This window comes from Pteropus alecto, unplaced genomic scaffold (genome assembly GCF_000325575.1).
Source record: "Pteropus alecto unplaced genomic scaffold, ASM32557v1 scaffold3, whole genome shotgun sequence".
NCBI classification, from domain to species: domain Eukaryota; kingdom Metazoa; phylum Chordata; class Mammalia; order Chiroptera; family Pteropodidae; genus Pteropus; species Pteropus alecto.
The window spans coordinates 20,550,222-20,574,373 of NW_006442484.1; the positions used below are offsets into that span (position 1 = coordinate 20,550,222).

The 24,152-nt window shown below is 30.5% G+C and overlaps 1 protein-coding gene across 1 annotated transcript in view; it reads left to right on the plus strand.

The window, feature by feature from the left end:
* KYNU (kynureninase) overlaps positions 1 to 23,668 on the plus strand; it is a 99,971-nt gene extending 76,303 nt beyond the window's left edge. Inside the window, exons 10-13 of the mRNA XM_006921045.1 lie at positions 13,708 to 13,760; positions 15,569 to 15,654; positions 21,255 to 21,485; positions 23,397 to 23,668. Coding sequence (XP_006921107.1) covers positions 13,708 to 13,760; positions 15,569 to 15,654; positions 21,255 to 21,485; positions 23,397 to 23,534 — 508 coding nt within the window. The 3' untranslated portion in view covers positions 23,535 to 23,668. The remainder of the gene's footprint in view (positions 1 to 13,707; positions 13,761 to 15,568; positions 15,655 to 21,254; positions 21,486 to 23,396) is intronic.
* Positions 23,669 to 24,152: the final 484 nt, after the last annotated feature.

Genomic DNA, 24,152 nt, shown 5'->3' on the forward strand with positions numbered 1-24,152 from the left:
AAAGGAAAAACAAAGTTTACTTCTAATCAGGTACATATTTCTAAGCACAGACTTAAATTATTAAATATCTGGTGATAAATATTCAAATTAAAGGACATTATGAAAGCACTCTTTTATGCAAATGTACCTTAGAAAAGACTGTGATCTCATTTCTTTATATGTTGGATTTTGCTCCGATGATAAACTGCATATTTAACATAGGCTAAGAAAACTGGGATAAGTTTTTTTGTTTAGTTTTAGTGAGATATGGGGTGAGGAGAGGTAAGGGGTTTGCAGAATAATTTAAATTAATTCAGTGCATAAAATATTTAGGGATTTATACTGGAGCTTCTGCCACAAAAGGCTTGTTAAGGAGATCAAGGAGAGTTTGGATATTTCATTTCCTAATTCTTAGCATCCAAAATCATCTAAGTGGATCCCTAGTGGCTTTCTCTTACTGAATCTGAATATCATGCCTCAAGATGCCTTTATAATAAGTGATGCTTTCCATTTGATTATACTTATTTGAAACTCCTTTTAGGAAATTTATGATGTTCAAAGAACATAAAGCATATTAAAATCTTTACTTTTTATTATTTATTGGATCTTTTCCAACACCTTCTCTCAAAATTCTGTTAATATCTTCATTCTAAGTAAATTAACTCCCTGCTCAATTTTTAATTTTTGATGGCAAAAGGTTCAAATTTTCAGTCCAAGTACAATGAGATTGCATCTTAATTGTTATTGTTCATATTCAGTTTGTAGGAATGATTTATGAGCTTGTTGTGATAATAGCTACTTATAAACTAATTTAATGGCTTTTACTTCATTAGCTGTAGAATTTTTTTTTTTTTTTAGAATTCCTGCCAAGATTTTATTTAGATTACGTTTTCATTATATTTAGTTTTACCTTTCCTGTGTTCCAAGTGGTGGGATCTTAAAATGAATTTAATGTTTCCCTAAGTTCTTTGTGATGTATTTTGAGTTTGAATGAATAATTTCTGAAAAAGTAATTTATTTGACTTTATACAGCCCCTTATCCATTTGTAAAGATTTCAAATTATAATATATGAGTAATCTGCTTACCTAAATTCCTTAAATTAGATGTCTAGGTTCGTGCATTTTGAAGAAGAGGAACTGAGTATAGAAATTATAAAAGAATGGAGAAAATCAAAAGAACAGTTTTTAAAGGAGACAGAAAGCATTGCATATATAAAGAATGTGGCTGTTATCTGCCAGCTCAGAATCCTAAGTGGTATGTTTAAGTAATCTGAGGAGTATTGCTTTTATAGAATCTCTTTTTTAAAAAATATCTGCAGCAGGTGATTTTGCATTTGTTTGTCTATATCCTTGATCATTCCACATTTGGGCTTCAAGGACTAATGATTGTGTTATCTTGAGCTATTTACAAAGGTTCCTGGAAACTCAATGTCCCTATCTATGCAATGAGGATAATAATAGTATATACTTCATGGGATTATTTTCAAGATTAAGCCATTGCTTAAAATAATGACTCATAACAAAAGTTTAATTAACATTTGTTCTCATTGCTCTCAAAATTATAAAAACAACTGCAAGAACTTAATCAGAAAAAACTATATATTCCTAAATTAAATTTATTTGACTATTTTTACAAGACATGTGCTAAATGTCTTTCTATCAATTGGAAGATAATATGGGGAACATACTTTATCTCTCTAATGTATTATTTTAGTAAATAGAAATCTGTTTTTTTTCTTTAAATTTTTAATCTAGTTATATTAGCATGGTTCTTATATTAAAAATATATCATTGATGTTGTTTTTCATGAAAATATCTAAATAACCTGAAAAACATCAGATATTAAAGAAGAGATCTAAAGACTTTTTTACTTTACAAGGGTTATGAGCAAAAATAAATTTTAATAAGATTAAAATGTCATTCTCTTATTATAATGCCTCATTTAAATTATTAAATTTCTTTTTATCAAGTGAAAGTGTAGAACAGTTAGTTTTGAAAAGTTGCAATTATTTCCGGAAGAAATAACATTTAGAATTTCATTTAGATTGAAGATATATAGCACTAATGATTAAAAGAACATAGTAATTATTAATACTTTATGTAAGAATACAATGCAAAGGAAGAAAAATACCATATGAAAAATCATTGACAGTTTGAAGCAATTAACCACTACTAGCTCCAAGACTTTGAAGCACATACAACATGGAATATCTCGTCCCATTTTTTTAATGGCTACATGGCAGAAACTGTAAGAGAGTTTGTATTTATGATTTGTTGAGTTGTCTTGATGAATACTTTTTTCAAGTAATTGCTTTGATATCTGAATTCATTGACATCACTGTCACCTCTAGATATTAGACTTCCTGCTCTGGTACTATGACCTCATTTACTACTAGTTGTTGGGGAATTATGGTGTAACTAATCTCTATAAAGAGCTGCTGTTTTCTTCTGTTTCTCTAAGTCTACTTTCCTTCTTTTAATAAATTCGATATTCATATTGATGAAACTAAAACTTCTCATCTTCCCGAGTCTCTAGTTTTATTTCTTTCTCAGAGTTTCAATACACTCACTGTCTTACTCCTAATGAAACATGCCAGCAACTCTGTCTTCGTTGCTATTGTTTGATATAAAACAGGTATCCATTTTCCTTCTATTTTTTCCACCTCACTACGCCCCCTGAATTATTGCTTTTTGATGAAGTATGGGAGGAAAGGGGTAACTCAAAGTCATGAACACTAGGAGGCAGAGATGGGGGAGAACTGACCACCCTTTCGTTGAATTAATATTTGTTTATTTCCTACCCCCAGCCACACCTTGTGGGCAGGGACCATATCTTTTTAGCTTACTTTTGTACTGCATCTCTAGTTTCTAGCAAAGTGTCTCATTAGCTATTTTTGAAGAAATAATAATAAGCCTCAAAAAGGAAGGTAGTTTAATTAGGAATATAAAAAACAGAAAAAGAGTCACTAATAACAATTTTCAGCTGCTCTAACTCTCTTCTCACTTCTATTAAACTATCTTACTTTACACAGGTTTACTTTTAACTTCTGTTCTTCTACTAAGCTTCCAGGGATTCTATTCACTTATTGGCTTGTTAAAATATTGGCTTTAAAACACATTCTTTTAACTTCCTTTATAATGCCACCTAAGCCACAGCTTCCTGTTTTGTGGCAGTGTTCCTGCTTACTTACTCAGCAGGATGTGGGTTTAACTAGCTATGTTCCTTTGGATGATCATTCATTTCTGGAAGTCTTATTTTTCTCAATCTAAAGTGCTGGAAATAATACCTATCTCAGAGTGTTGCAAAGATTAAGTGAAATGACATGAAACTATCATACCCATTTCCCAGGAAATGTGTTTTAGTTTCCATCCTTTTTTCCATAGCAGTCCCCTATGCAAAAGATTTGCTCAATCATATCTTTTGAATAGGATTCCGGCATGAGAATCAATAATTTGATTAGCTAGAACACTCTTAAACGTTCTTTGAAATTATATAACTTCCATTCAGGTGATATAGATGTGATAGTGGAAGATGATCGATGGCAAACAATTAGAATATCCATTGGGGCTGGTCCAGGGAGTGGTCTCTCAGTGTCCTTTGTACTAAGCTGTGAGATAGCAAAAAAAATAATTTCTTTAGTGAATAAATGCAAAAGAAGCATATCATCACCAAATAATGTGGTAAACAATGTGGAAACGATTATAATATCATATTTGTACTTTTTCAGATGTAAAGTTAAAGTACTTTTATCAATTCAGTAAATAAATCATAAAAAAATGGTGCTTTGACCTCCATTATAAAATCACTTCCAAGTTTGTTTGTTTTTCTCTAAGAACGGTTTCTTCTTTCCATGGAGTCACTTGTTTCTTTCATAGTTGGGTTATGAACATGTCATCGGTACATTCAAGTAGAAGCTATTATTTTTTCCTATGATACTAGGCCTTTGATGTTTCTGTCAGATAAACCCAGCAGTCATCACAGCTCATATTCTTGAAGTTTTAATATCACTCCACACAAATAAAAATAACAAATACCTAGTCCTTTAATGAATACACAAAAAATGAAAGAAAAATTGCTAAGTAAGAACAATATATTAAAATATTCTCCAAATTTTTATTTTGATCCCTTTAAAAAGAAATGAGGGTAGGGGAAAGGAACATGTCAACCATTTTGTATCACAACCACTGTATTTTCTCCTGATTTAAAAAGAAAAATGCCAAGGATAAATTTTGAATATGTTTCTACAGAAAGCATTCTGTGTAAAAGAGCTAATCTATTAGTTTTGATATGTAACTATGGAAGAAATAATTCTCTTTAATATATTTAATATACTGCAGCATTGTTTTTTTCTTCCAAAAGATAAAAAATAAAATAGTCTACTCATGATATAACTCTGGTATGTGTTCAGATTTACTCAAGATAGGTTCTCATTCTTATATTTAATACAAAAACATTTCAGAACTTTGATAAATATATTTTTAATTTTATTCATCCCAGTTGTCATCTGAAATTTGATAATTTTTTTAAGCTATATATGTAAATGTCACCAGGCTATAAACTTAGGTGGACAAAATACTTTCATTTTCTTCATTTTTTATCTATCAATTTGTCTGATGCAGTAAATTCTTTCTTGAAACTTCCAGGTAAGCTTAGTGACTTCTGTGATTTTTCTAAGTAAATTCGTAGTTTAAACTGTCAGCACAAAGTTCTTTTCTTATCCTTTTCACTTATGATGACATCTAAGGTTGCAGGGGTGAGTGATGTACAGAGTACTCAGACATAGGTAAGGGAGAGGCATCTGGCTCACAACCTTCTCCTGGAATCCATTAAAATGTACCTGACATCTCCTTGGGCATCTGCTTCCTACTGCTGCATGCTCCAAAATGTCTCTGGAGCTATCCTGATCCCTTGCCCTTTATCTCAACCTTCCAGCTCCATTGGAGATGCTGAGTTTCTCAGTCATATCTACTTTCTTCCCAGGGGGCAGGATCTCAGGATACACTCTTGGGTCTCTTGACTTAGTGTAATATTAATGGAAATCTCAGGTCCATTCTGCTAACATTTTTCTATGAAGACTATGGCACCACTCTGGCAAAGAGGGAGTCTATTCAAACCCTTCGGATTGCCTCATAGGGCTGAGTGAACATGACTCAAGTGATTTTTATCATCGGGTCCTTCCAAATGTATCTGGAGTTCCCACTGACCTCTCAACCATCCCAACTCACATCCCCTAGAACTTAACTGGGGGAAGTGAGTGCAGCTGGATTCAGTATTAGGAATCTAAATCTAATGGGGTTTTTTTGTTGTTTTTTTTTTCATTTCTGAAGCTTCTTTTTCATTAGCACAAGGAAACTATATTATTAATAGGTTAGGTTTATTGCTTCTATTCTCTTTTCTCTTTGCTTTTTACAGCATGAACTTTGTACTGGGCTATATGAGAAATGTGGCAACTAGAATTCCAAAATGTCTTATCTATTGCAAATCAGAAGCCTTGGCTTTTAAAGATTACTGTCTCTGCTGCAAGTTGCAAAACCTCATTTTGGAACTCAAAGCTGAAAAGGGTTTTGCTATTGTCTTTGGTGGTCTCCACTTAACAAATGGCTCTGAAGCAATAAAATTTTTTAATTCACTGTGGAAAAGAATAAAGTTTAGGAAATTATGTAAGTAATGAGAACAAATTTTAATTTATATTTTCAAAGTTTTTACTACCCAAAACATTTTTTTCAAATAATATTATATCAATAGTTGTCCTTGAATCCATAGATTTTTTTTTAATTGGCAGAGAAAATTGGCAATTAACATGTAACTAAAAATGGCATAAGTAGCAGGAGCAGAACCCAAACTGCATATCAGTTTTCTAATCAGATTTAGTAATTTATTCTGTAAAAATCACTTGACAACAATTCTGAAGTTGAATATTAAGTGCACATCTAGAAATTCAGTAAACTTAACTTAAAAAATTAGTAGAATTCATTTAAGGTCAAACAATATAGTACACGTACACACATGTGCGCATAAACACACATACACACACACACACACACATTCCACACACGAGTGGAAAAGGAGGTGGGGTCGGGGAATTGTCCCACATGGTCTATATGTGTGTTGGAGGAGTAGGACAGATAAGGGACAAGCAAAATGCTCAGTGAGCCAAACAATATTTTGTGATTATTCATGGTATCAATGTATACAACTGAAAATCTGATCAGATTTCAAATGCTAGATATTTCATGACTGGTGACTAGATAAAGAACAAACAATAAACTTTTAATACCCCTAAACTTTCTCATGTTCTTTAGAGGCACAAAGACATGCTAAATGTATGCTTAAATATTTGTTCATTTACTTATGTCAAGAATACTCTTTCTTAGTTCCTAGGTAGGTGTTTTTTCCTTCCTCCTCTCTCTGTTTTGTTCTTTAGTTTGTTTGTTTGTAGAGATGAAGGTTGGTAATATGTAGGATTACTGAAATGTAATCACAGATTTTTGAACATATAAATGAAACCATCCAAAACATTTCCCCTTAAAGTAAAACTTTTGGGATGAACAGGAATAAGTCTTACAGAATTGGAAATTCAGATTTTACTAGTAATAGTTAGTGTAGTTTAAATAGAATGTCAACTTTAAACAGTGAGAAATTCATTGATGGGCTCTTTGGATTAAACTCAGTGGCCCGAGTTGAATTTAGAGTAACGCCAAATGAATATTTTTACCTAAACTGAAGGATTGAATTTCCTATTTTCTCCTATTTCCTCTACTTTTACCTATGGACCATTCAAAATCTATTGTTTAGCTATCAGTCTAAAAATTGACCAATTCTAGAATGTACTTTGCTCTCAAAGTTTACTCTGTTGAAATATTTGGCAAATTAACTTTTAAAATAAAGCTTGCCTTGAGGCTTTTAAAAGTGAAAATAGATGTCTGTATAAAGTATTAAATTAATTGCCATTATATGAAATTTCATAAAGTTAATGATTATTTCAGTCAGAATGAGATATGTTCTTCACATCTGAGACAGGACTTCATATGCAGCCATAATTCAAATTCTGTCTTTTTAGATGCATCTTTCCATATGTGAATATGTAATTTATAAAAAAAGTTCTAAATATTTTTATTTAGAATTTCTATTAGAATTATTATATTCTTCCTTTTTTCTATACAATTTAAGTTTAAAATGTTTACGTGTATGCGGATTTTATAAATCACTACCAGAAAAGTCTCAAATATTTTTTTATAACTCTTTTAAATTAATTCTTAATGTTTTTCAAAATATATGTCCATTATGATAAACTTCAGCATCTAATTTAAAACTTTGGGTCATGAATTTTTTTCTCTCAGTTTACCCCATTGATGGTTATCAGAATGTTATAGAAGCTCATATTTATATTAGACTTGAGAAAGTTCTGACTTGTATTCCAATCATTAAAAATTATAACTAATAATTATGCTTTCACAGTTTGTTTCCAGTTTGTGAGACAAATTAAAAGACAGTTAAAAGACTAATAGCTTTTAAAATGTTAAATTCATTTTAGATAACACCTCTTCAGTGCATACCAGCTATATCTCAAATGATTGACATAATTGTCAATTGTACAACATGGAGTAGTCTACTTTGGGAAAGTCATTAACTCTCAAAGAGCCTTGTCATTTCTCAGCTATGGGCCTCTGCATGCATTGCTTTGACTATCTCTTTCCTTTCTCTTTTGCTAAGAGACCCCCCTTCTGACTATTCCCATGCTGATTCAGTTGCCCTAATTGGGGCTTCACCTATCAACAATTCATCATGCATCACATCACTCACATTACAAATACTCTTCCATAAGCACAGAGAAACAAGTTTCTGATCTCTTGAGATTACATTGAAGTTGGGAGAAAAAAACAAAAATAAGCAAGTGATATTTGATATGTGTAATAGATAATACACATTTTGTTCATCGTAATTTTCTGGTTCCATGTCTCTTATAATCATTCCCTTTCGGGACATAGAATTTTTCTTCATTCACTTTTAATTTGAAACCCAAGTGGTATTTTATAATATAGATTTACCATAATTTATGAAACCAGCTTCCTATTGAAGGAATTTTACATTCTTTTCAATCTTGGATTATTACTAAAAAGGATGCAGTGATTACAGTGATACATCATTCACTTCATACTTGTCCAAATTCTGATGAATAAATTTCTAGAAGTGAATTTGCTAGGTCAAAAGGTATATGTATTTACAACTTTTATAGCTATTATTCATTTGTTTTCCAGAGGGGTACCTTGACTTATACTCCCACAATACATAAGAACTATTCTTTATCCATGTTAATACCAGTAAAGTTCATAATTAAACTTGAATTTTTGCCAGTCTAAGAGGTGAGCTATGGTGTCTCAATGTAGTTCTAATTTGTATTTTCCTTATTATTACTTTTTAACTTTTAAGAGTCATTTTTCTTTTCTATATGATTTATTCACATCTTTTGGTCATTTTCTTGGGTTGTTATTTTTGCATTATTGACTTTTAGATATTTTCATTCTGAGAAGATTAACTAACGTCTTGTGACATGAGTTGCGAATGATTTTTTAAAAATAGGTTGTTGCTTGATAGAACTTTCTCTTATGATTCATTAGTTTATGGAGATGATCCTTTGACTCTCTCTTTAGCTTTGTTAATATAATGAATTGTATACTAATTGACCTATTAACGTAGTACAACGTTGTTTTCATTTTGAACTTTTGAAATGTAGTGATATTTTGTAGGAATATTCAACATCATTGCTCTTATTTTTTTTCATAGCTCCACTGTCTACTGTCTTGCGTTTTCTCAATTAATTGGTATCCCTCTCCTCCACCAAAATTGATTTTTTATATATACATGTAACTTATTTTATGTATTCTAATTGTTAATTTTAGCTTTTATCTTTATTAATAGCACACTACTGCTTTATTTCAGTTTATTTTCATGTTCTTTATAACATTTTTGGTCTTATTGATTTATTTGCTTTCATTTAATTTTTTTTATTAATCTGAAATCTAAATGAATTTTTCTTTATGCCCTATTCTAGTAGTATTCAGAAGATACTACTATATCCATATAGTATTTTCATTATTCTTAAAACAAAAAATTCTGCCCATTCAGTTTGACCCTAAAAGTAATTTGAGACATATTTTATTTGAATTTTTCAGGTAATTGAGTCTTTCTTTGGTTTTCTGAGTTTCTTATTAATTCCTAGTTTTACTGGATTATAATCAGAAAATACAGTCAGCAATATATCCATTTTAGAAATATTAAGATTTTATTGTAGTTAGTTTTAGTCAGTATTTTATGAACACTTCTTAAAAAGTTATAATCTTTGTTTCAGAGGAAAGCATTAAATATTTACCACATTTCCCTTCTTAATTGATATTTTTGTCCACTTGATCTGTCATAGACTCAGAGAGGTTAAAATGCTTCTAACACAGGATATTTCTACCTCTCCTGTAGCTTCCGTATTGTCTGCTCTATGAATGCTCCTATCTTGTAATGTGATGTCTAGAAACTCATGTTTTATCTTTATTGTGAATTATCTTAATTAACATTTAAAAATGTCCTTATTCAAATCATTTCATTGTTTAACTGAATTTCTTCTTGTTTGATATAAAGATTATATCCAAAATTGCTTTATTTTTGAATTTTTCATTTATTCTTGTTTATCTTTTTATTCTTTTTGTTTCTGAATCACTTATTTTAGCAAAACCTATTTGTAGTATAATATGATAGTTTTTATCTTTTGATGTATGAATTAAACCTTTTGACATTTATTGTTTTGACAGCTATGTCTGGTCTTCATTAAATGTCATTTAATGTCATATTTTCTGTTTCTAGAGCTTTTTAATGTTTTCCAACATGAGCTTGTTTTTGTCTGTTATTTTTTAGTTAATACCTGTTCTGATATTTATAAAGATTTTAATTTAAAATTTTATCTTTCTTTTTTTTTTTCTATTTGTTTCCTTCCATGAGCAATAATAGATTTAACAGGTTTTCTCTTCTTTCTAACTAGTCTTTTATTACCCCATGATTTAGTCAGTTTTGACTTTCTTGGTGTTTATTTTATATTCTTAGATCTAATTTTACTTCTATTTGACTTATCAGGTTTAAATTATAGATGATCAGTGAAATTACTTTACTTCCCCCCATTTTGCCATTTGTTCATTTTTACATTGCCATATAACATTTTCTTTCAATATATTCCCACATTTGTTTAATCTGAATCCCATAATTAAATACATTCAATAGTTACAGCATATCTTTTTGTCACAATTTCCTCAGTCATTTCTTGGCTGACTTAAATTTACCCTCAAGTAGGTTTCATGAAGAATCCATGGTAAAAATATTAGCTGTACTCTTGCTTGATCAACACAAGTAACATTTATATAGTTCGGCTTATCCAAACATAATATTTTACATTATTCTTTCTTTCTCTTTCTTTGAGTATTATATAGGTAAATTTAAAGTCAATCTGATGTTTTTTTCCTTTATTTTGTCTTCATTTTTTTTGGCCTAGAACCATAAATTTTTGTCTTCATCCTTAAAATCCAATAACTTTAATAAGCTATAAATAAAATTGACACTTGGGGTTAATTCTCCCCAAATCATTCAGACAATGTTATATTTTTTTCTATATGTAGATTCAAATCATTTTTTATTTAATCAAAGTTGTCTTGAATCACAACTTTTTAAAAAGTTTATTCTTTTGCTTTTCTTCTTTTGAAACTCACTTTGGTTATGACAGAACTTTCTTGTCAGCTTATTAAATTTATCATTTTGTCTCTATACTATTTTAAATCTCTTTTCTCTTTCTGTTTTTATTTTTTCTCACAGCTATCCTCTGCCCTTTGCTGTCTTTTCCATAGTTTCTTGACTTCCTTGAATTCCTTCTAAATTCTTCTTTATTTTTGTGTTTATTTTTGTTTTCTAACTTTTTTTTTTTCTGATTTCTGCAAGCTTGTTTTTATTCTTTCTATTGTCAAGCTATATCAGTATTATTCTTGCATTTCTACTTGGTATTTTTCCATTGTCTGGAATATTATTTCCTCTTGCTTTATTTATTTATTCCCTCACTTTACATTTTTTATCAGCTTTCTGGCAAACTTCTGGTACACGTTTTTCACCTATGGATAGATCTTGCTATTTTTACAGTTTTTATGTAGAGTCTTTGTGGCAGTTCAATACCTATTTTCTTTTTCATTGTTCATTGTTGAATGAGTTGAATTTTTCTGGATCAGCAATTTGGGAGAGATATCTAAACTTGAGCTTAGGTGAAGAAACAGGGTAGCCTTTAAAGTGTCTCATTCCCTGACTACTTCCAACTTTTACGGTTCCTCCTGATTCTTTATAGGCTTCTTCTCCTTTTCTGCATAAGAGCTAATATAGCAGCCATTCTGAAAATGACTCTTCCCACCCCCTGTTCTTTACCTATGGTTGCATCAAAGGTGTAGCTTTTGAAATTCAAATTAGAAAAGCTTGCCTTCACTTTAGAAAGTATATTTTCACTGGAACTTCCTTAGATGTTATATCACTTGGGCTTTCACCCCTCTGCTCACCACTCTAATTCTTTTCTTTAGTTTCTCCTGTGCAGCTTCTACTCATGTCAGCATTTCAAGCAGAAAAATCAGGGTGTTGGGGCCAGTATTTGATAGGTTTTAAGAATGAATAATTTAAAATGAGAAAAGAAATATTAAAAATGAGGTTTGAAAGGTATGGTTGAGCTGATAGGCTGTGAATTTTCTCTTTAAGGGTAGCCATGTAATATTTTTAAGTGATCAAGTAAAAAGTTTAATCATCTTACATAATTAATCAAACTTTGCTGACTAATTCTATATTTATATATATACAAAAATGTACAAACTATGCTATTTTCATAGAATTTTTAAAAGTTTGGGCTAATGAATACGGGTTAAAATTATAATTGAAACTTTTCTCTGATGCAAAAACAACACATGCTCTAGAAAATTTTGGAAAACACAGATATGAATAAAGCAATTTTTTTTTTATTTTAACATTTTGGCCAGAGTTACATATAAATGCACATTTTATATTTGATATTTCTTAAATTGGAACAACACTTTAAATATTGTAATCTCTATTTTTAATTCTTTTTGAATATTCTTTTAAATAGAATTTTTATAATGGTTACACAGTATCCCATCATATAAAAGTAAGATAATCTACTTTATTAATTCTCTATTATAAGATATTTAGATTGCTTTGACATTTAAACAATATTGTGCTAATCGTACAGAAATCATAGTGTCCTTTGCATAAATTGAAAAGAGTAAAAGAACTAGGACAGAAAATTATACATGTTTTTCATGTATATTCTCAAACTGTACTCTACAAAGATTTTATTACTTTACTATTTTCTTAATTAGACAAAGGGTTCAGTTCTTTATATTTGATTCATTGATGAAAATAGGAATCATAATTTTAAAATGACTTTGCCAATTTGGTATATGAAGTATGGGTTCATATTTATGTTATTTCATATTTTTAATTAAGGATTTATTTTTCTGAATTTGTGGGGCATTTGTACTTCTATTTTTATAAATGCCCTTTCCATGCTCTATAGCTGTGTAACTTTGGAGGCATTGCTCTTTTTCTGATGAAAAACTTGGTGAAAACTCTTTTACATCAAGCAAATAGCACCATTCCCCCATCATTGGTTTGTTTTTTGATTTTTCCGGTCTTTTTTATACAGAATTTTAGATATTTATGTATCTATTGATAGGTTTCTGTATATTTTATTTCTTTTCATAGTTAGAAAGTAATTTTTCTTATAAAAAACATGTAAATATGTGAATGTTTTCTTCACCTTTGCATTTTTTGAAATGTCACAATTACTACTTGTTAAATTGATGTATGATCTGAGGACTCTTATATTTTCTGTCATGTTCTGTTTGTCTCCCTGATGCTTCTTTACCAGTACTATGTTCATTTATTGAATGAATTTTGTAATATGCTATATAAAATATAACATAATAAACTTTATACTCTTCTACTTCAAAATGTATTTTTTTTTTTTTTTGCTCATATAAACTGTATAAACTTAAAAACATTTGCTGAGTTCCAAAGAAAACTGCCTTAGAATTTTTTTTTTTTTTGGTAACATTAGACTAAAATATGTATTTAGGGAGAATTGATTATCAAGAATAGTGTATTACTCTTTCTCAAATTTTTCTTTAAACTATTTTGTATTTTTTTCATCACACGTGCATACATAATTTTGCCTACATATTTTTCATTTTATCACTGGCCAAGTAACATTCTTATTAAAATATGAAGGTAACCAATTTCTTTAGAAATTTATTTAAAAATTTTCAACAGTTATATAGGTTATTTTTATACCATTTCTCTTTAGGGATACTATTGTTAAAATACATTATATTAATTGATTTTTCTTGTTCAGCTTTTACCTTTGTTTTAAAATCCAAAAAAAAGGTTTTTGTTCATTTTATTTTAAATAAGAAAAATTATAATTATATATAGCTCTTCAGATGACCTAACTTCACAAAACAATATAACTAGTAATATGAATAAATTGATTTTATCCTCATTCTTGATAAGGTTATAAAAATTGTCTTAGGATATCATATAGAATTTAAGTATTTGATGACTTGTATCACAAATGATTTCAATATGATTTCTATATTAATTGTGATTATTTTTATAGACTACAGTATCTAATGTTATCTATATTTTAGGTTAGTGGGATGGTTTGGCCATGAACTCAGCACCAGATTTAAAATGGATCGCAGTAAGTGTATTCAATTTTACTTCACAAGTCATTTTATTTTAACTTCATTTTACTTTTCATCTGTCTTTGTATGATGTGTAATATACATGCCTCATGAAGAGAGCACTTTGAAAATGCCACTGAGAATTTTTAAAATAAGAAGTGACATTTCCAGAGTGTAAGACTAAGTGTTTATAGATTTTAGCATGATTTTGAGTCTATCCCTTTGTCGGGAGATAAGAAGAAGTGAAATCTAACATAAGGGACCCAGATCTCATCAATATGGAGTACCCAAAACAGTGGGCAGTGAGGACGAGAAAGAACTTTTGGCTAGCAGTTAGACTCAGAGGGATTTAAGTGTCAGTCTCACTGCTTAATAGTTTTGTGATGCTGCACAAGTTATATCACCTTTGTTTTTCTTCTCACATATTTAACGTGAATAATGTCTGTTTCAGGATTTGATTTAAAGGTAAGACAAGTTCAAAGCCATAAACCAAGTAGCACAGAGCAGTGCTATTTAAGAAATGTTCATTTTTATCTTTCTCTTCTCCCAAATTTTCCTCCTTTTGTAGCTTTGCCACATACTAAACAGTAGCAGTTACACCCCAGTTGGGAAGAAATGCAAGTACACCACGCACAGGATGCTCCTAAACTTTCCTAATTCTTTTCCTCAGTTACTCTATCTCTAATCATATGGGATGCAGAAATCTTCGTAGTTTGAAAGTTCAACATAAACAAACGCGATCCTATTTTAAATATATTCACATTTGCAACAACCGAGATGCAAAGAATCAAGATGAGCTCTTCTAGTCAAATAAGGAAACTAGTATTTTATCTAGGTTGCTAAAATAATTAGCTCTGTTATTATGCAAGTTACTTAAATTCTTTGTGCTGAGTTTTCTATCTGTAAATGAAGGAATTGGATTTGATCAGAGAGCAAAGTTTTTCTGCAAAAGACCAGACAGAAGATATTTTAAGCTTTGGGGGCTATACTATCTCCATGGTATACACTCAACTATGCCATTGTAGTGCTAAAGCATAGACATACATAATGAATAAGTGTGACTATGATCCAATAAAACTTTATTTATAAAAATGAGTAGTGGGCCTATTTGGCCCATAGGACATAGTTTGCCTAATCCTAGATTAGATATATCTCTAGAGACCCAGAATATTTTGAAATTCTCTCAGTCAGTCTTAGTTTTAATTTGATCTCTAACAACTCTATTGGATTTAACTTTCTATTATTCAATCTAATTAATTCTAGTTAGGATAATATCTGTATTAATTCATCTTTTTCATATTTCATACTTAGCAAGATTTTTTTTTATGCCTCCCTCTTTAACTCAACCTAATAATTCTAGTGCTAAAAGTCACCTTCATAGGTCATTTCATTTATATGCATGCCTTTGGGCAATGTTACAATTATAAGCCATTTAAATTCTGATATTTTCCTCTCATTGACATGGTTTCATAATAGAAAAAAAGCAAAGCATGGAGTAGAACAAGGAATACTGGTTTAGGAATGAAAGAGCAGAAGGTGGAGTCTAGAAAAGCTTCTAGGAGAGGTCATTTTTATTTTATGTCTAATGGCTCTAGTGTTTGGTAGTCTGTTGAAATGTGAGGCAGGAGAGACGGACAATGTAGGTGAAGAGGAAATATGCCAGTATTTTAGGTCCATAGAGTTTCTCTTAAATATCTCAGAAATTTTAGGAATAAAAGTTTAAAAATCTTATCTTTTTCTCTACAGCTTTATTAGCATTTTTAAAAAATCTATAAAGGTCATTTTATGATACATTATATAAAATAACATGATATTAATTTTTCAGAATTGCAGTTAATCTCTGGGGCCAATGGATTTCGAATTTCAAATCCTCCCATTTTGCTGGTCTGTGCCTTACAAGCTAGTTTAGAGGTAAGTAATTTATGGTTCAACCTTCCCACATCTTTACCTTTTTCTTTACCTGGTTGTGACATATTTTAGTATTGTCTCTGCTAATCATCAAGATTATAATTATTCACTATGAACAAACAATGTGCCAAGGGTAGTGTTCTCTTTTAGACAGTGACCATGTGCTAATTGTCACCTTTTATTTATATCTCCACCTCAGCAGAATGCTTGGCACATTGTTGGAACTTAATAAAGATTAAATAGAACAGACCTGTGGAGACGTATTTTTAGTTCCACTTAGAATTTATGTGAACTTGAATAAGTTATTTAATTTTCTATTGGTCTCTCTGTATACAAAATATATATACAATATTTAGTTCTTGATTCAATCATTCACCATTTATTTATTAAGAAAGTACTATGTGCTAGACATTGTTGTGATTACTGGGGACTCTGCTTCTATTCCATGAATCGGTGAACTTACAAAGTACCATGTGACAAAGTTATAGGAAGATCAACTTTAAGGAGGGGAAAATAAAACTATCTCATGAGGTAGGGTGGATTTATTTTTTAAACTCAGGTTTCTATGTCATTGTATTCATGTATAGTCTCTACTCTTACTGAATCAATATTTTTCTTTAAATTCATTAATATTTTCACTTAAAAAAGTTAGTCTCACCTGAATAATAATATCCAAGGAATCGGTTTTTATAGACTACAGTATTTCTAGATATTTATATCAGTCTATTTCTATAAATCTAAATACTTATCCATATCTGTATTTACCTATCTTTGTATTCTAATTATTTAGATATTAATTAATTTTAGGGTGAGACTAAAGTTGTTAAATCTATTTTTAATAATTATATACTATATGATAACAATATTAATATATTTAAGAAAAATATATCTTATATACACACATTTAAGTAAAATATATTTTAAGTAAATATACATATATATTTTAATAGAGATTTAAAATATATAGCTATTCAAATAAAAAATCAATATTTTTAAGTTTAAAAAGCTAGTTTATAATATTTTGGAGTATTCCAGCATGACTGGATAAAGACTTCCAAAATCTCTTCTAAACCTGTATGTATTCTAGGATTGTGATCACTTATAGCAGTTTCTCATTTCGGCCACTGGATGGCAGTGTCAAGTTCCTCTGTTTTTATACAACTTCACCACTACTAGGTCGTGGGAATCAACTCATTTCTTTTCATCTCAGTTTAAAGAGCACCTACTCAGTATGACCACTAGATGGAGCTTGTGCTGTTTTTACTTTTTGGCAGTGTTTTGTTTTGTTTGTTTTTAAGTTGAAATAGACCCAGTAACAAGATTTTTCAATCAGTGATATATTTTTTTTTGGGGGGGGGGGGGAAGGCAATCTGCTTAAAAAATTGATAATGCCTTTTGAGTTGTTCTTACAATATGTAGAGAGACTCTTGTTAAACATTTTAAAACAAAATAAAGTTTTGCTTACTCTGCAAATTTATATCAGGGAGAAGATTACATTATCAAAAAAGGCACCAAGGAATACCTTAGAAAGAGCTAGAACCTAAAGCTATTTCTCCTGAATTTCCTTATCTTTGCAAATGACTTCTCAATCATATCTAGAAATTTTCTTTTAAACACTCTCACTTTGGTATATTTGCTGCAGTGAGCAGGCTCTTCTCCAGTATTCACTCCTCTGCCATGGGAAGAGTCAGATTATTATTCTCCTCACCACTAGTTTCCTACTACACTGTATTATAGTCATCTAAATAAGATTTTATTCTCAGCTGGAATCTGAAGACTGATTTATTATTTTTTTTTAATATCTAAATTTAAACTTAGCAAAAAGATCCTAAGAGCCACAAGAAGAGAGATATACACTTCTCTGGAGTTTCTTATCACCTAAGTATTTCTCTAGAGTGTCTTGAAAATACCTCACTTAAGTAACTCACTGTTGAGGCTATGCTCTAACCCAAATTATATTTAGGTAATCAAACATTATGTTGAAGAAAGTGTTTTAAGGAATTCTTCCTTCCCATTATAACTCGTAAAATTCTGAAATTACAAAATAATACATTTCATTGCTTTCCATTCTCTACCTGTTAAAATGTCCTACTTTCTAGATCTTTCTGAGTTTTCTATATGGTAAATTAATTATGGTAAATTTCTTTATATTGCTGCCTCGTAATCATTTATACAATACTTTTAAAAAATATTGTGGATCAAGGTAAAGAGCACTAGGGTACAAACTAAGTGGCAAATATTCCATCCCTATGGGGAGACTGTATCTTACACAAGTGACAATAACTCTTTAATTCATTCGCTTCAATTTTTAAATGAAGATGTTTGAACCAGATTATTTTAGAGGTACCCTCAATCATTCAATTACTAACCTGAAATTAAATAATACTTATATTGTGTTTTGGTCACTTTTTTTTTTTTTTTATGTAGCAATATACAGACAATTTTCAGACCCTTTCAGTACATGCATTTATAATGAAATAAATAGCATCAAAGTACAAAATTAGAGGATTCAACTAAAATACATGGTAAATCAGAAGAAATGTACTATGTATTTCTTCAAAAAGTTTTTAGGGAGCCAATTTTAAGAATTTAAGAGAAAAAAATATAACAATTGAAAACAGCATTCTATACTTATTTTTCTTTTTTAAATTTAACTTTTCTAGCTTTGCATTCATTTTACTCAGTAAGAAAAATAATCCAAGTAGTTGAAACTCTGCCAAGAATCAAAGCTGAATATTTTCAAACTACACTTTTTAATTTTTTACATTTTTTAAAAAAATATTCTTTTTCAGTACTGAAAGCACAGAAATAATGAGAAGCAAAAAAAAAAAAAAAAGATATTTACTCCATTTTCCTGTTAACTCCTTCTATCAGCCCCTCTTAATGTTTTTACATTAGACCTCAGAAGAGACTTTGACGCTTTATGAGAAGAATTTAAGAGTACTTCCGAATGCAGCTGCCCTTGTTATGGTTGTATGTGAAAAATAGTTTTACATTTAAAAGTTATTTTATTGTTATCAAAGAGTAACTATGTTAAATTGAGATATTTGTCATAAAAATTTGATATCTAGTTATTAAAAGACATTTGTAAGAGCAAAGCCTCCTGTAAAAAAACTATGAACTTAAATAATATTCCCCAAAGTCTTCTGAACTTATAAATGTAAACTGACATATCATTAAAAGTATTAGTTCACACATTATCCCCATCTGCATCTTGTGTGGCTCATATCAGAACCAGAAAATTTTCTAGAATTATATGGTAATTAAAATTCCTTTAAATAATTATTAATTTCCAAAGAGAAGCTTGGAGAAAAGATTTATCTTATATTTTTAATTCTAAATTTGATAGTCAAAACACTGATTGGCAGCACCTTGCCTGTCCCTGCTCCTGTCTTCTGTAAGTACACTGACTCTTGATCTGGATCGCTTGTCCCAAAACTTGGAGGTGTTCCTTTGAGTCCTCATTGTGCCAGATGTGCTTACATTTTGTTTTATAAAAGAAAATGAAGAGATGCCTTTTTACCAAAACTCATATAACTGAGGTTACTTGAGTCCTAGAACTGTACAGTAATCCCCCCTTATCTGCAGGGGTTACATTTTAAGACCTTCAGGGATGCCTGAAACCACAGATAGTATCAAACCTTATATATACTATTTTTTCTTATACATACATACCTGCAATAAAGTTTAATTTATAAATTAGGCACAGTAAGAGATAAATAATAACGTCTAAAAATAGAATAATTATAACATTATATATTATAATAAAAGTTATGTGAATATGGTCTCTCTCTCAAAATGTCTTGTACAATAGTCATCCTTGTTCACACTTTTTTTCACAGTTTCACAGATAGAAGATTCATTTTTCTGTAGATCTTAGCAACCTCAGCATACAATTCTTTTTATTTCTTTATTAAGTTGAGAACCTTCAGCTTTTCACTTAAAGGAAGCACTTTACAGGTTCTCTTTGACATATCTGAATTGTCAGCATCACTACTCTTGTGCTTTGGGGTTGCTATTAAGTAAAATAAGTGTGACTTGAATACAAGCACTGTGATACTGTAATAGTCGATCTGATAACCTAGACCTCTACTAAGAGACTAAGGAGTAGGAGCATATACAAGTAGAGATGCTAGGCAAAGGGGTGATTCAGGTCCCAGGCAGGATGGAACTGAACTGTGAAAGATTTCATCACATTGCTCAGAATAGTGCACGGTTTAAAACTTATGAATTGTTTATTTCTGGAATTTTCCATTTAGTATTTTCAAACTTTGTTTGACAGAGGGCAACCAAAACTGTGGAAAATGAAACTACAAATGAGGGGAGACTACCATATTATTTACACTGCAGACCTCAGATGCCTTCTGAAACAAAGCTTTCAGCTTCTACTGGCAGCTGATCTCTTCCCCAACGGCAGACATAGTCTGTGAGGTCTGGGTGGCAAAGGGAGACAGATACCACTCTATCCTCTGCTTCTTCTCTCCTCCTTAGATACTATTACTTTCACTACAACTCCCTTCCTCTCCTTCAGCCAAATGTACAGCCTCCATGCAGTAAAGGTAAAGAAAATGTATGCCCAGATGGCTTGAGTTCTATTAGAATGCCTGCCCACACTTGGATACATATATACAGAAATAACTGTTTTCATAGGCTTTATAGTCTAGATATCACCAAATGGCCCTATCTTTGCTCTGTGGCATAACATGATACAGAAAATGAACATTAAGTGAACATCGCACTCTGCAGTTCATTCAGTTCTTATATGTAGGATATATTTTCAAACTCTATTTGACCTTAAGAGATAAGCTAGAAAAGCATGTCTGTTCTGACCTCTAATGTTCCAACGCTGGTGATTGTGTGCCCTTGTCATTCATCTTACTATAAGACACTTCAGGCAGAAAACAGCAGTATTCTCAGACCCATGCTAGAATTTAGCATGGAAAAAAAATGATATAAGAAGAAAGATAGAAAAAAAAGAAAGAAAGCCTAAACGTTTCAGCACTCATAAATGTGTTGTCTAACATTTTTCGCTTCCTTGTCCGACAAAACTTAGATTTATTATTTAACTGCTTGTTTTCTTACTGTTAAACTGGGGGAGATTTAGGAATTGCTAAAACAATTATAAGTAATATTGGGAATACTGCCTTTCACATATGCATTTACATTTAGTTCTTATTGCATTATTTTATGAACCAAACAAATTTTACATCAAAATAGAAAAAAGACTTCTTGATTATGATTGTAAAAAGTGGTTTTGGAGAAAAAGCTTAAATTTTACGTATTTAAATGTATTTATTAAGGGATATTTATACTAATTATACTAAGCTAACCTGAGAAACATTATATCAACTTTTTTCTTCTTTTACAAGTATTGTTTAAATCACATTTTTACAGTTTTTCTGACATGGAAACTTTGCATTCAGTTTTTAATGGCAAAGAATCTATAAGAGGACATGTTTTTACAAAAAGACTCTTTAAAATGAGATTATTATTGGAGAGATTAAAAATGGTCATTTCTCTTTTTTATGCATGATTTATAGTTAATTTTTGCTTCTTTGTAAATCAACAAGATATTGTAAATCTGATTGTTTCTCATTCTACAGATCTTTAGGGAAGCAACTATGAAAGCACTGAGAAGAAAGTCTATTTTGCTAACTGGTTATCTGGAATACATGATTAAACATTACTATGGAAAAGATAAAACAGAAACCAAGAAACCGGTTGTGAACATAATTACTCCATCCCATATAGAGGACCGTGGCTGCCTCCTAACATTGACATTTTCTGTTCCAGCAAAATATATATTGGAAGAACTAGAAAAAAGAGGAGTAGTTGTAAGTAATCTCTTGCTTTGCTACCATGTTTTCTCTATTAGTTGCATGTTAGGGATAAAATTTGGATTCTTTGGTTTATTCACTGTTGCATGTTATTTCACATCAATCAGTCAGTTAGTAAGGATAAATTAAGTGCCAACTAAATATTCAGCACTTGCTAATTGAAGGCATAGAGATCTGTCATTTTTGATAAAAGAGAAGAAACCACAAATTTTGGATATATGAAACAGTTTCATGTCATGTATTCATTCTTTTCATTACAGTTTGGGCAGAAAATATTGTTTCATCATAATCAGTTAAGACACATTTTCATTAGTTTTCATTAATTAAAGCTCCAATATGTACTTATTGAATAGATAAAATTTTAAAATCATATAAGTATGGTGGAGGTGGAGAGAAGTCAGTCTTATTTAGTTGTTTGATTGAACTGTTATTTCACCAGTTTCACTGAAATCATAAAAGATACAGAGATACATCTCAGGAGTGTTAACATTGTATGGAATAATTTTTATTTTTAACCATTGGGCATGACTAGCCTTCTTAGTCTTCTGAAGGAAACTAATAAGTGTTAATGAAATAATTTCAGGGAAAAATGGCAATAACATATCTATTGCCAGTGGTAATGTATTCTAGGAACTTCTCCACTCATGTGATCCTCTAAAACTTTAGAAGAGATCACAGTAGCTTCTAGAGGAACAAATCAGCATTCTAAATCAAACTCTATGTCCAAGCTATATGCTCTCAGGGAAATTAGTTAACATCTATTGGCTTGAGACTTCTTATCTGTTTTTTGGGTGTAAAAATACTTACCTCAAAAAGTTGTTATGGGAATCAAATGGACCAGCATACATAAACCATTTACTATATTGTCCAGCCTATACTGTGTGTTTCTTAAGATAGTCTTAGTGATCATCAGGCTAGGCCAAACTATCTAGGCCCAATTCATAACATTTCAGCATTCCCACTGTAAATCAAAATTAATTTTAGACTTTAATAACGAAAAAAAGTATTTATTTGAGCAAAAAGGACTGTAACCTGGGAGACATAGGTTCAGGTAGCAACCTAAATTGTTTCCCTTAGAAACAAAGGGGAGGTTACTGCCCAGGTTCCAAATTATGTCCATTTTATGCAAATGAGGTATCCAAATGATACAGTTCTGATTGGTCAGTATAGATGCAAATGAAGATATAATTTGTTTAGTTCTGATTGGATGTGACAAGTTTCAGTCTATTGGTAAAAAGATGAAACCAGGGTTTCTCACTCAGAGGGAAGTAACTAAGTGGGACAGAGTGCCAGAAACCAAGGATTTGGTCTGAGGTTTTTCCTGGTATACAAAGTACATGAGGAGCCCTTGTTAGCACAAGGCCTCTAGACTTTTATTATTCACAATTTGGAACCTCAGTTGACCATGGGAGTTCATCTCCGCAAATGGTTTCACATCAAATAAATTTTTTTTCTTAGGGTCTACACCAGGAATACAGCCAACTCCTCACCTGCAAGATTAGGGATTAAAGAATTAAATGTAAGAATAAGTGACTAAAACTGTCCAGAACAGTCTGAGGTTGTCATTCATTTAAACGTGTCCAAGAGTCCAGGCTTTTCAGAGTCTCCCCACAGACAAATTATACATATGATCTATTGAATGCTTAAAGAAGATCATTGCTGAGTGGACTTCAGGAAAATGCTTTTGGATATTCATTAAACAACCCACTAATGTTTTAATTAATTAAAATTATGAAGAGAACTTCAAATAATCTAGAAATACTATATTTTACTTAAAGTGAAAAAATTTGCTTATATATTAGTTTTTAGGGAAATTAACATGATTGTTTCAGTAAGTTAATCTTGAATATAGATTTGTATTGTGGAATAATGCTGACACTTTTGTGGCTTTATTTTTTTCCCCCACAGTGTGACAAGCGAGAAAATGGCATACGAGTGGCTCCAGTTCCTCTCTACAATTCTTTCCATGATGTTTATAAATTTATCAATCTGCTCAATTCTGTACTTGAATCTGCAGAAATAAAAAGAAAAATGAGTGTCGTCTAGAACAAATTAAGCAAATAATACTTAAAACTGCTGTGATTATTATTATTATTATTATTATTAAAGTTTTAATAAGTGGAAGCATTTTAAAAACTGATTACATGTAACTGGCCATGAATTGTATACTTTACAAAAAAAAGACTGATACAATTTTTCTGAAAATCTAGGTCTCTGAGGAATCTACATGGCTGTCCAATTTTTTGGTATTTTATGGATCAAGGTCTTCATTGGTTCAAATATTATGTATATAGTCTTGATTAGCCTATTACATTTCATAGTCAGTGAAATGTTTTTGTTAGTTAATTTATAATTTGGCAATTTTATAATATATGTAAAATTTTTGTGTCAATTTTAGAAATATTATTATAGTTTTAATTTACCAGTTTCTTATAAACACTATAGTTGAAAAGTCTGATATATGTATAATTTTGCAATATTTCCCCCAACTCTAATCTAAGGAACAGAAAATAAATTTTCTAGGTCAATGGTTTTCACATTTTTTTGGCCACAATCTAAACTAAGAAATATATCTAATATCAGAGACCTGTATATTAGATATATACAGGCGCATGTGCTTTATTTCATTTATCTTAATGTTTTAACATCTGTGAAAGAAAAATC